The 12889-nt window shown below is 46.0% G+C and overlaps 1 protein-coding gene across 1 annotated transcript in view; it reads left to right on the top strand.

Moving 5' to 3' along the window:
- The window catches only part of MYO18B (myosin XVIIIB), a 231732-nt gene that overhangs the window by 116201 nt on the left and 102642 nt on the right, over positions 1–12889 (top strand). The window contains exons 28-31 of the mRNA XM_057492611.1: positions 2089–2243; positions 5992–6115; positions 6664–6864; positions 10547–10657. Of these exons, the coding sequence (XP_057348594.1) occupies positions 2089–2243; positions 5992–6115; positions 6664–6864; positions 10547–10657 (591 nt within the window). The remainder of the gene's footprint in view (positions 1–2088; positions 2244–5991; positions 6116–6663; positions 6865–10546; positions 10658–12889) is intronic.

Below are 12889 nucleotides of genomic sequence, written 5' to 3'. Positions count from 1 at the left end.
ATGTGGTAAGAGTATGTTTAGTTTTGTAAGAAACCACCAAACCATCTCACAAAGTAGCCATACCATTTTGCATTCTCACCAGCAAAGAGTAAGTGTTTCTGTTGCTCAACATCCTTGTCAACAGTTGGTGTTATCAGTGTTCCAGATTTTAGCCATTCTAATAGACATGTAGTAGTATCTCATTGTTTTAATTTGCAATTCCCTGATGACATAGAATATGGAGCATCTTTTCATATGCTCATTCACCATCTATCTTCTTTGGTGAAATGTCTGTTAAAGTCTTTGACCAATTTTTTAATTGAGTGGTTTTCTTATTGTTGAGCTTTAAGATATTTTGTATTTAGATACAGTCTTTTAGCAGATACGTCTTTTGCAGATATTTTCTCCTAGCTATGGCTTGTCTTTTCACTCTCTTAATAAGTGTCACTTAAAGAACATACTTTTTAATTTCAATAAAGTCCAGCATATAAGTTCTCTCTCATGGGTCATGGGTTTGGTGTCATATTTAAAAAGTCATTGCCAAGCCCAGAGTCATCCAGGCTTTTCCTCTGTTTTTTTTTCAGGAGCTATTTGTAGTTTTGTATTATACATTTAGGTCTGTGATTCATTTTGAGTTAATTTTTGTGAAGGGTGTAAGGTCTGTGTCTAGATTCATTTTTTTGCATGTGGGGGTGTCCAATTGTGCCAGCACCATTTGTTAAAAATATTTTGTTTGCTCCATTGTATTGACTTTTCCCTTTATTAAAGGTCAGTCGACTATTTTGGTGAGTCTACTACTGCACTCTCTATTCTGTTCCATTGCACTATATTTTTCTCTCCTCCAAAAAATGCCTTATTGTTTCTTACCTCTGGGCCTTTGCACATGCTGTTTCCTCTTCCTAGAACACTCTTTCTCTCCCCTACCTATATATCTCCAACTTTCCTCAAGATTTCAGCTTAATTAAGTGTTCTCTTACCAGAAAATCTTCCCTGACAGATTGGATTGAGTGCCCCTGAATCATTCTCCAAATATAAGCTTTGTCATGCTATATTGTTATTATCTGCCTCCTTGGTCTCTCCATAGAGGTAAGCACCATGAGAGCTAAGGTCATATTTGCCAGCCCTATTATAATTATAGCTCCTCATCGTCAAGAGACAAGTATCTTGGGCTATCTTGCAAAGGTGAACCAGGGCAAGATCTTTACATGGGATCTTATAAACAAGAGAAGTTGGGGCTCATTATCCACCATGGTGGTGGTGATTTTAGTGCTTGGTTCCAAGACAAACGTTCTATTGTGTTACTCAAGAGACATACTAAGCTATAGATGAACACAGGACAACTACAGGGAAACAGCCCAGTTCTTTAATAACAAATTATAAAGTCAGGTCAGTTTTCCCAAGGAAGGGTGGATATTCATGCTACATTAAAATGTAATACAACTGCAACCTTTTCTGAGCAGCAGAATATAAGAAAACATCCCATTTGCCTTCGAATACTGAATTTAGAATTACAGGCTTCATTAGCTTAGAGTTTTGCTTATTTAAAGCAATTCTTTAATGAGGCCATTCCTTCAAAGCAAGTGTGCTGAGTTGCCCTCTCTCCCAGATCTAAACTAGGACATTTGGGAGGGTGTTTCGTCGAGGAAGATGTAAGAGGCGTCCTCTCTGTTTGTATGCAGCCATGTGCATTCCTGGGCAATTTGGGCCAGGGTTTCCTGGGCTGATTTCTACGTGTGCCCTTCTAGCTCTTTCATGGCTCATGCTCACACGGCTCTGCAGATTATGCCAGCTGATGGGGGCATTAATTATACAGTATTCTAGGGGCTGTCAAGTTTAAACAGGGCATGTGAAGAATCTGGGGGTGTGTTGGCAGGAGGATTATTGAGGAAAATTAAATACCAATCTATGAAGTTGATGTAATTACCCCTATTTTACCCCTGAGCAAATTGAGGGTTCCTCAAAGGGATACAGGTAGAAAGTGGTCAGGACCCGATCTCTCTGGCGCCAGTGCCCATCGTGCTTACCTTGGAAATGGCAGCTGCTTGAAAAAAAGTAGGAAGTCCATTCAGTGCTACCAGAGTGGGCTGACTAATCCTGTTATTCCCACAGCTCGGGGAACTCCAGGGTGCTTACGAGGGGGCCAAGAAGATGGCTCATCAGCTTAAGAGGAAGTGCCACCGTCTGACCTGTGATCTGGAGGACACCCACCTCCAGCTGGAGAACGAGCAAAGCCGAAACCACGAGCTGGAGAAGAAACAGAAGAAGTGAGTCATGTTCTGCATCGTCCCCTGGGCACCAGGGTGGGCGCATTGGTGCTGGGGTCCACTGGGGTCTCTGGTTTCTCCTGCCAAGCTCCCTCACTCTGTCAGGGTTCCTCATCCCTAGGGCTGAACCCTCTTGTTCTGCCAACTCCCTTGTTTCTTTCTCCAACCCACACCTTATTCCTGCAAGGTTCTCCTAAGAATATGGCAAGAAATCATTCTTTTCTGTTACCCAGTTTGAGCCCTATTACCCATGGAGCATGTGTCCTTGGGAACTTTCTTGGCCTCTCGGGAGCTCAGCGTCTCCATTTATCAATGAAGAGTTTGTCCATGGAAGACAAAGAGCCTAGCGTGATGGTTAGGAGCAAAGTGCTGAAATCATACCACCCTGGTTCAAGTCCCAGCTGTGCCTCTTTCTAGTTGTGCGACCTTGGACTTGTCCTTCAACACTTCTCAGCCTTAGATTCTTTTCCTTAAGAGGGGATGAGATTGTTCTTACCCTTGTGGTAAGAACTAAATAATATGGCCATTGTATCCAACAGGCCAGATCCTGCCTGGCTCCCAGTCCCATTGTGGAAAATGGGGCAAGAGAAGGAAGGCAGAAAATACTGAGCCCCTGTCCTTTTCATTTAGGGTCTGGACGCTCAGGTCAGTTCTGGCTGGGACTGGACCTTGGGTATGAACAAGATCCCAGGCGTGAAGCTGCATGCTGGTTCACATGCTTGCTTTCCCACTGGGATGCTGTCACAGCTCGCCAGTGGCGGAGCCTAGAGTGGCAGAGCCCAGGTCCACACTCACTGGTTTCCTTTTGCAAAACCTCAGCGCCTGAGGTGATTTCATCTCTGGACACCCTGGCTGTGTCTGCAGCTCTTCAGCTTGTTTGAGAAGAGTAAAGATGTGCAGGGCTCCTGTTTTGAGCCAGACTAGCCCTCATGGAGACTTCATAGGAGGCACCTGGATGAATCACAGCCTCTTTTAGAAGGTCCAGGATAAAAACACAGGAAAACATTCCTGCGTGTGCCAGCACATGGTCTTGCCGAGAGCGCCCTTTTCCAAGAGGCAGCAAACTGAATTACATTTCCTTGGGAGTGGCATAGATTTTGATCTTGATCTGCGTTAGATATTGTCTCTGTCATTTATCCTTGAGCTTTTCTGAGCGGGTGTTTTCATCTGAAAAACTAATCGGAAAGCATGTCCCTCAAAATGAGAGAGGTCTGTGTGACTGATTTCCAACTGTTTCCTTTTCTACATGCCCGTGGAGTCTCTCGCTGAACATTGTCCTTGCAGTGGGGAAAATGACTTTGTCCGACTTTGGTCATTTCCTGTGTGACCTTGTCAAATAACACCACCTCTCTGGGCCAGAGAGTGACTGACGTTGCAGAGGAGTCCTTGTACTTAAACAGGCCACCTGGTGTTGAAGAACAGCTCTGACAGACCCAGCCCCCAACCCTGACCGAACCCAATCTGCAAATTGAGAGGTGTGGACTCCATCACCCCCCAGATCTCTGGAGCTATGACAATTTTAGCCCTCACCTATGGTTTCACCCCTGTTCTGAGGGTGGAGGGTTTCAGCTCTCCAATAGTTAGGGGGACTGTCTTTGGATTTATGCAGCCAGAAAATTCATCTCTCTGGTTGTTTCCTAACCCCCTTGGGTTATCCCTTATTCTAAGACTTAAGAACCCCCCTATAATGGCCCCCCCTGTGAAAATCCCCATTTCTTCATATTTAATTTCTTCCTCTTACCTGTCCTGTAATGCTTTCCACTTAGCTACTGTCTCTTCAGAGAAGTTACTTTATGTTTTCATCCTAATTGCAAATAGCAACCATTATCTTTCTAGATGGGCTAGCATTTTGGCAGGAGCCTGTGAGGGGTGTAGAAGTCTCAACCTAATGGTGGAAATTCAGGCAGAATGACCAGTGAGGGAGAGATCTAGAAATTATCAATACTTCTGCATATCTCTATAAGTTTAATCCAGTTACGGGTGCAGCCACCCCGAGTTTGCCGGGCCCAGGACAGAGGGACATCTCCTCACTGGTAGAGTCCACTGTTCTGACCTTGGCTTCTAAGTCTAGAGTGGCCCATTCTGGTTCCATTTGGAGTTGGCTTCTTGTTGCCATGGTTACCCCATGGGTCACAACGCTCAGTTCTGAGGGCTGATGGAACTCCCAGCCCACTTCTACTGGGTAAGGCCTGGGCTGGGTTCGTTGACTCCTACACTCAAGGGATGCTGGGCATTGGGTCCACTCCTAGTGGGGTGAATGGTGTGTGCAAATCTGTCTGGCCTCAGGCAGTGGGTTGGCTGGTGTGTTCCAGAAGTTAGGGTCCGTAGGAGCCATTCTTTGGCATCAGGTGACTTGTTAAGTCACGGACAACTTTGGAATATCAGCCACTGTCTGGCTCCCACTGTCTTATTGTGCCTGTCCCAGAGTATAGGCTGGTAGATGAGAGATGAGCTGGAACGGTAGACAGGCTGGGCTCCAACTTACTTCCACCACTTTGGAATTTCAGGCTGAATCACTCCACTGCTCTGAATGTCAGTTTTTTCTTCTGTAAAATAGGTATAACAACATGTTTCTTGCTCTTGTTATAAAGACCAAATGGACCCCAGCCCAGAGCCTGGCTGTTTGTGACCACTGAATCCTTATACCATCACAGTGTTTCCATTCACAGGCAACCAATAGTTCCTCTTGAAGGATGCCACCAACAGCCAATCACAAAGCTCCCGGGCTGTTTCGGCAGAAGGGATCCCTCATGGGACTCATGATTGGCTTCCTCAGGAGTCTGAGGCTTTGAATGACCATCTAGTGTTAAGGGACATTGGATAATCTTGTAACAAGGGTGACGTTCTTCTTACCAAGGCCCAAGCGCCATGCCCAGTTTGGCCATTCTGGCCACACCATGTTCCCGGGAGCAGTGGGACTTCCTGTATGGGCCAAGGACAAGTGGCCAGGGTCCCATCTTACTGAGGCCTGGCAGAGCCTTCTATTGGTTTCCTCAGCTCTGATAGAGGTAGAGGCTGAGACGGCTGCGTGGAATGATGTCACACCCAGGGAGTGCCTCTCACCTAGTGGCCACCATCATGGAGGGGCGGGGATGCCCCAGGCGAGGCCTTTTCTAATTCCCAGGAAATGGGCCCCCAGTAAGACTGTCTAGTCTCTGTGTATTCTGCTTGAGAGACAAAGGAAGACAAGATTGAATGTACTAACATCCAGCATTTTATCAATAATTACCCCACTCTAATGTGGCATACAAGTGCGTAGCCAGACAATAATCATGTAAAACATGAAATGTAGAATATCCCTTGTTTGTGCAGATTATACATTCATCCATTCACCAACCAATTACTGTTAGACACCAAACCAGGCCTTGTAGAGTTAAAGGTTCTTGGCATATACTGATAAACCAGATTGATTGGATTTTTCTATATATCTATGTTTTTATTTTTATTCTTTATCTGTATATAATTGTATTCTATTTTTATTTTCATCTATGTATTTTTTATCATATTTTACTTAAGTCTCCAGTATTTCTGTAGAAACCTATAAAAGCCTATATAAACCCTGCAAGTTGCTCTCTGGCATTGCAGATTCCTATCCCGCACCCACAGCCTTGCACCAAAGTCCTGAGCAGACCCTCCATGTCATTCTCACCCTTGAGTGGTTCTCAGCACGTGGTTCTCTCCAGCCCCTTTCCTCCCCTGCCCCAGGCCCCCCCACCGGGGTGCCATGACACGTGTTCTGCTTGGACAGGTTTGACATGCAGCTGGCCCAGGCCCTGGGTGAGTCTGTGTTTGAGAAGGGCCTCCGTGAGAAAGTGACGCAGGAGAACACCGGCGTGCGGTGGGAACTCGGTCAGCTTCAGCAGCAGTTGAAGGTAAGGGATAGGGGACATGGAACTCATTCAGCTCTGAGTTGCTGACTCAGAAAACCTCACCATATGTCTGCTGTAAACAGTGCAAGGAGAGAACTCTGGGTAGATGTCCTGGTCTTCCAGCCAGCTGGAGCGGTGGATTCCAGCATGCCTTACTAAAACAAACAGTTCATGGCAGATTGATAATCAGGCCTCCCTAGCTTGATATCCTTCCTCTTCTTGCTCTGCCCACCAGCATGAGTTCCAAGGTGCCCACCTGGGAGGTGCGAAGGGCTTGGCACAGAATGAGTCAGCTGCAGCCCTGTCCCGTGCAGGCTCCCGTGCAGGGGGATTGAATTAGAATATGGCACAGGCATCTTGCTTGGCTGAGCCTCACCCTTCTGTGGCTCCCTGATGTGCTTGGGAGAACCTCTTAGCCTTTGGTGTCCCACCAGGGGTGGTGTGCAGGGCTGCAAGGGTAAGATGTAGCTGGCAGGTCGTAGAGGTAACCCTGGGGGGTAGGGGAGGCATAGTCATGTGACTCCAGATCTCTGTCCCCTTTATTGCTGTAGCAAAAGGAGCAGGAGACATTGCAGCTGACTCAGGAGGTGAAGACGCTGCAGGCACAAAAACGGGAGCTGCTGGGGCTGCTGTCTTCGGGGGGAAATTGTGTTGCTGGTTTGAAGGAGAGGCTCTGGGAGCTGGAATCCAGTGCCCTCGAGCAACAGAAAATCTACAGCCAGCAGGAAAACACCATCAAGCAACTGGAGCAGGTAGGCAAGCCCTGTCCATTGCTGGCTCCAGTGCAGAGGGGGGTTATTAAAATATAACATTGGCAACTGACTCAGCTTCTCCTCTTCTTTCTGTGGCTCCCTATTGCCCCAGAGAGCCTCTAAAGCCCTATGTCTGACATTCAGATCCTTCGTGATCCAGCCCATTCTCGCCTTCCTGCAAGTGTCAGTGTCATCTCAGAGAACTTGCCCTGATCACCATCTTGGATAAAGCCCCACCCATACACCATTCACTTTCTGTCTCCTTAGCTGGTCTGTTCTCCTTCATATTCAATAGTATTTTTTAAAAATTGCTCAATGCTTCTCTCCTCCATTAGGATGTGTGTTTCAGGAAGGCAGGGTTTTGTGTTGATCTTACTTATCAGGGTATCCCCAGAGTCTAAAGTGAGGCCAGGTACATAGTTGGTGCTCAATAAATAACCATTGACCAAGATCTGACACTTATTGAGCACTGACTGCGTACCAGACTCAGCCCTAAGCTCTCCCCACTTAATCATCTCAGGAATCGGCACAAGAACTTAACATAGTGAGCTATTAGTATTATCCCCACTGTACAGATGTGGAAGTGAGGTTCAGAGATGCAGAGAAAGCAGCAGGGGTAGAATTTGAAGGCTGGCCATCTGACTCCATGGTGCCTGGCATACCTACTATGTGCATTTGCTGTACACAAACTCAAGGAAGATCGGAGAGCTACTGTTTGGGAACTGCAAAATAACTAAGGGGGATAGACAGGAATATCAAATACTCTAGTACCAGCATCCTCCACAAAGTACCAAGTGAAGATTTTTTATGTCTGCTTGTTTATTTATATGCCCACTTCATCTGACAGAATTAGAAGCAGCTTACAGGTTGTATGTGCAATAAAATAGAAAAATTATAAAGAAAACAATCTAAACCAGAAAAATGCAAACTAGAATAGATGCTAAGGAGGGGCAGGGATGGTGGATTAATATGCAGATACGCAAAACATAGGATCTTCCATACTTAGTAGTTTTACATCTAAAACTCCTGGTGGCCAGAGAGAAAAAGGAAATGTGAGCTCGGTACTTTTTTTTTTATCCCATGATAAAGACAAACCAGTTTTTCAAGGGGAAGCAAGGCTTTTCCTGATGGTTAGCTTATAAGAAATTTCTCACATGGGATTTCATAAGTGGCAATTATTTTGAAGTGGTCCTAAGGGCAGAGCCCCTTTTTCAAGAAAATCTGAGCAGGCAGTGTGGATTTGTAAGGCAGTTGAACTCTGAGCAGCTCTGATAAAGTGGGGTGAGAGAGTGGGGAGTCAGGAGTTGAGGGGGGTGTGGGATGTGGGGTGGGAAGATCGAGGTGCCCTCCTCGCTTCTCCCCTATTCCCGCTGCGTGGACATGGAGCCCACCAAGTATTGAGACCAGGGTGTGGTGGGCATCAAAGGACAGAGTCTGGAATTGTTCAGGAAACAGAGCTGCCTTACTTACTCAGTCAACCAGTATTTATCAAGTACATATTTGGTGTCATATGCTAAGGATGCAGCTGAAATAAGACAAATGTGGTCTTTGCCCTCCTGATAGTTATAGTCATGCTTAATGTCCTGGGGAAGCTTAATTTGCAGATCTGGCTTAGGAGCATAGCTGGGGAAACAGGGAAGGCTTCTTGGAGGAAGTCACATTTATCAAAGCTGTGAGGTGAAGGATGAATCCAAGTTGGCTCATCAAGAGAGTTCTAGGCAGAAGGAACAGCCTGTGCAAAGAGACAGGAAAGTCATGTGGCACTTAAGCAGCTGTAATATGGTCACATCCAGATGGGTTCCTCAAGGTAGTGCCTTGTCTGTATGACCTTAGGCAAGTCCTCAGTTATCGCTAGACTTTGGTCTCCTCATCTGTACAATGAAATCGGAGCCTCATCAATCCCTTAGGTTGCCCCTAACCCCAGCTATGGATCCAAGAAGGTTCATGAAGGAGGTGGAATGTCTGCATAGGTCATTAAGGGGCACCAACAGGGGTTCACCATCACAGAGCAACCCAGAGTCAAGAATAAAGCAAGCTCTTTGGAAAACTGTTCACTCTTTAAGCTCCCAGCAGGGGGCTACTCAGTGCTCAGAAGCAGAAATGTCCTCCCGTGACTTCCGGGACCCCAGCGGTAATGCTGATTCCTGATTTTCCACCTTCAGTTCACACAGGAGGCAAGGCTGACTCACCACTTTCAAATATCTTTGGCCTCACCCATAACCTCATCCCACATTATGTCCTTGTAGACATCGAGGCAATATTTATTGATTACAATATAGCACTTTTTCCAGGGAATTTTATGTTAACTCATACAAGCTTGACATAAATGGTATTGCAGATGTCAGGAGTACCCAAGAGGCTAGAAAAAAATGAAAAAGAAATATTGTATTTACTTGCTTAAGCTCCTTGTTTTGGATTATCTCCCCATAACCTCTGTCATTTTAAAGGAGGCAGGGAAGGAAGTTGACATTTAAAGTGAGCCTGCTTTATGCCAGGAACTACAATAGGGGGAACCCTCCTTTTTTCTCTTTACCACAGTCCTACAGAGCAGAAAATACTATCAACACTTTAAAAGACCAAGATCGTTTTTTCTCAACTTAATTTCCTTGGAAGGGAAAGCAATTGCAACCCTCTGAAAACTTGGTGAGAGGTTCTGGGGCCGTGCAAGAAATGGTCAGAAAGTTACGGTTTGTACAATGTTATCCATCCATGGTATTGGGTTCCAAATGCAGCTCCGTGAATCAACAGCGTAAAGAGTGTAGGTAATTGAAAGCTTAAAACTAGATTCTTAGGGCCTGTACCCTGGAGATTCTGATCTAGTAGGTAGAGGGAGAATCTCTGGAATTTAATTTTTTTAATGCATGAAGTAATTCTAATATGCCACAGAATTTGAGAAGCCAGAGCTCGGGCCAGTCTTAGGAAGATCAAGAGAGTATAATTTTGAACTAGAACTGGAACCCATGACTTCTGCCTCCAATTCTAGAACCTTTTATGTAACATCACACAGTTTGATTACCATGCACAGCACTTTTGTCTGCTCTGAGCACGTTTTGGGGGCTCTCACGTAAAAGACTCACTGACTTCATGGGGACACGACTCTTGACAACGTCGGGCTGTGAGGACCGGAAGGGAGAGAGTCCTTTCTCCCTCTTTTCAAAATAATGGTTAAAGAGAAAGTAGTATTCGTGTACTAGATGCTTTACATGGATTATTTCATTTAATTCTCATCAAGCATTCTAAGGTGGTTTTTTTCTGTAGAGAAAGGTACCTGGAGGCGACGTGAATTGTCCATGGTAACACTGCAGGCAAGTTATCTCTCCCTCCCCAGGCTTTCAAACATTCATAAATAAACTTCTAGTTTATCATCCATCCACCCACTTATTTACCCATCCAAAAAAACCCTCACTGCTCCAGGCATGACAAATTTGTTTCATCTTAAGCGTGTTGAGAAGGATTCTGAGGCTACATTGAAACACAGTGGAAAAGAGTATGACCCCTGTGACCACAGGAAGGGATAGAGGCAGCATTTGGGCTATGTACCTACCATTTCTGACCTTCCTGGGTGCCTGGGGGAGAACTCCACTTTCACCGACGCACTCCAAAAATAAAAACTGCAATTGGAATGCCAAGGATGACTTGGTTGGTGTGGGTCACCCTCCCGTGCTCTCCTTGCTTCCCGCAGCTCCGCCAGCGGTTTGAGCTGGAGATCGAGCGGATGAAGCAGATGCATCAGAAGGACCGGGAAGACCAGGAGGAGGAGCTGGAGGACGTTCGCCAGTCCTGCCAGAAGCGGGTATGTGAGCAGGGAGCTCGCTGTGCCCTTAGGCCCTGGCAGGTCTGGTCTTGGTTACCTCTCTCTTAGGGGGAGGGGCACTCCAGGGCCTGGGGATAGGCTCTTTCTACAACCACTGGAGGCCTTAGCTCTGTTGGTGCTTTCAAGGCTGCTGCAGTAGAAGTGCCTTCAGGATTTTAAATATAATCCTGGAACTTTCAGAAGTCTCTAGAACTGTCCATCATAACCATCCCAAGTTTTCTGCCAAGAGTCCATCTTGCCATGTGATTTATGCCTTGGGTAAGGGCTTAAAATTTGAAGAAGAGGACCAATCTTTTCTGGTTCTTTCCTTTGCAAATAATTTCTTACATTTCATCCAAGCTCTTTGCAGACATTTCCAACAGTGTATAAGGAAAGCAGTAAACCTTGAAGTCTTACCACCTGGAGGCTATCATTATTACTATTTTTAAAAGTTCTTTCATATCTCTCTCTCATTGTATACACACACATGCATATTTGTAGAGAGACCATTTTACCTAACTGGGGTCATGCTGTTTTGAAGCCTGCCATTTTCACAAGGCAGTGAACTTAGATCAGTCTGACTCCAAAGCCCAGTCTCTTAATCAAAATACTAGATTTTTAAAAAACTTTTTATTTTGCAAATGTTTGGACTATCGAAGGTCATTTGGGAGGCACCTGACAGAAGTCAGCCTTGGACAGGGCTACCTACTTTAGCGCTTCCTGCACGTGAACTTACCACCAAAGGTTCTGATAAGTCCTGCCCTGAGGAACCTGTTAACTCAATGGTTCCCACACTTATTCTAGCTTGGACACACACACATCACATCTATGAACGCCCTATGGAAAAATTCTACAAAATATACACCAGAAAACATTGCCTTGCTCAATATATAGTTTTGATTATTTTGTATACATGTTTTTTAAAAAGAGTTTTAGCTTCTTAGCCATTATTCTAAAAGCAGATGCGAGCAGAGTGCCTTGTGTCTCTCCCTCTTAAAATAAAGTTTTGAAATGAAGCTGCTTTCAACGTAAGTGAGCACCAATCAGCATTTGCTTTCTTTCCGAGGGTCAGGAGATGGCAGCCCCCAGCCCCTGCCCGTGTGCCCTTAGGTGAGGGCAATTGCACCATTTCTGGTGCATTCCAAGAGCGCCTCAAAGCATCGTGAGTGTGCCCTGAGCCAGGGCCCTTGACTAGTTGGAGATGTGACCCAGACCCTCCTGGGGCTTTTCTGTGGACAGATTTATAAAGGGAGACGGCGAGGTCAGAGAAAGGCGTTTTTCTCCTCGAGACAGACACTAACATCGACTCCACATCTGATGACTGCTCTGCTCAGTCTCCCTCTCACGGTGGCAGGAAATCAATTGTTAGCCACCTGGGAGGGGATGCCAATGGCTGCTCGGTGTGGCAGGAGGGGTGGGGCCGGGAGACAGCAACCGGCTTTCGGCAGCAACCGGCTAGGAGTACACGGTTCAGAATCTCTCCCCGATTCAGTTTGTTCACCCGTGAATTGGGGTCACTGATAGCGTGAGTTGGAGAGGGAGGATCGAAGGGATGAGATAGCATAAGAGAGAGGCTGGTAGGGAAGAGCGTGTGCAAAGCACACTTCTCGTGGGTGTTCACTTTAGCAGGCAGTGCCTGATTGCTGGGTGATCGCTGAGAAAGCTGAGCTGACTGGAAACTAAATGAGTTGCTCTTAGGCAAATGCCTTCGTCTGGGCTGATGTAACAGAATATCGCAGACTGGGGCTTAAACAAACATTTTTATCTCACAGTTCCCGGGGGTGCTGAGAAGTCCAAGATCAAGGCGCCCACAGATCAGTGCCTAGTGAGAGCCCTCCCGGGCTCATAGAACCAAGCACTTCTCGCTTCCTCAGGCAGAGGAGAGAGAGGGAGTCCGCGACTCTCTGTGCCTCTTCTTATAGGGGCAGTAATCCCAGCCTGGGTGCTCCACCCTCACGACGTCATCTACACCTGATTATTTCCCAGAGGCCCCCTCCCCCCACCCCGTCTCCAAATAATATTGCATTGGGGGTTAAGATTTCAACATAGGAAATTTGGAGAGATAACTGCACAGTCCATACCACCAAGTAACCTCAAATGCAATTTTTTTTTACCTGCATCATAGTATGTTTAATAAGGGAGGTAGAAGCATTCTAATATGTTGGATATAAGACTGTGCAAAGCCTGGAAAAGTCAGAGTGCCAAGATTTGTAAATATTCAAACTAGGTCAT

This window comes from Manis pentadactyla, chromosome 14 (genome assembly GCF_030020395.1).
Source record: "Manis pentadactyla isolate mManPen7 chromosome 14, mManPen7.hap1, whole genome shotgun sequence".
NCBI lineage: Eukaryota > Metazoa > Chordata > Mammalia > Pholidota > Manidae > Manis > Manis pentadactyla.
This window is presented reverse-complemented; position numbering and strand designations above follow the sequence as displayed.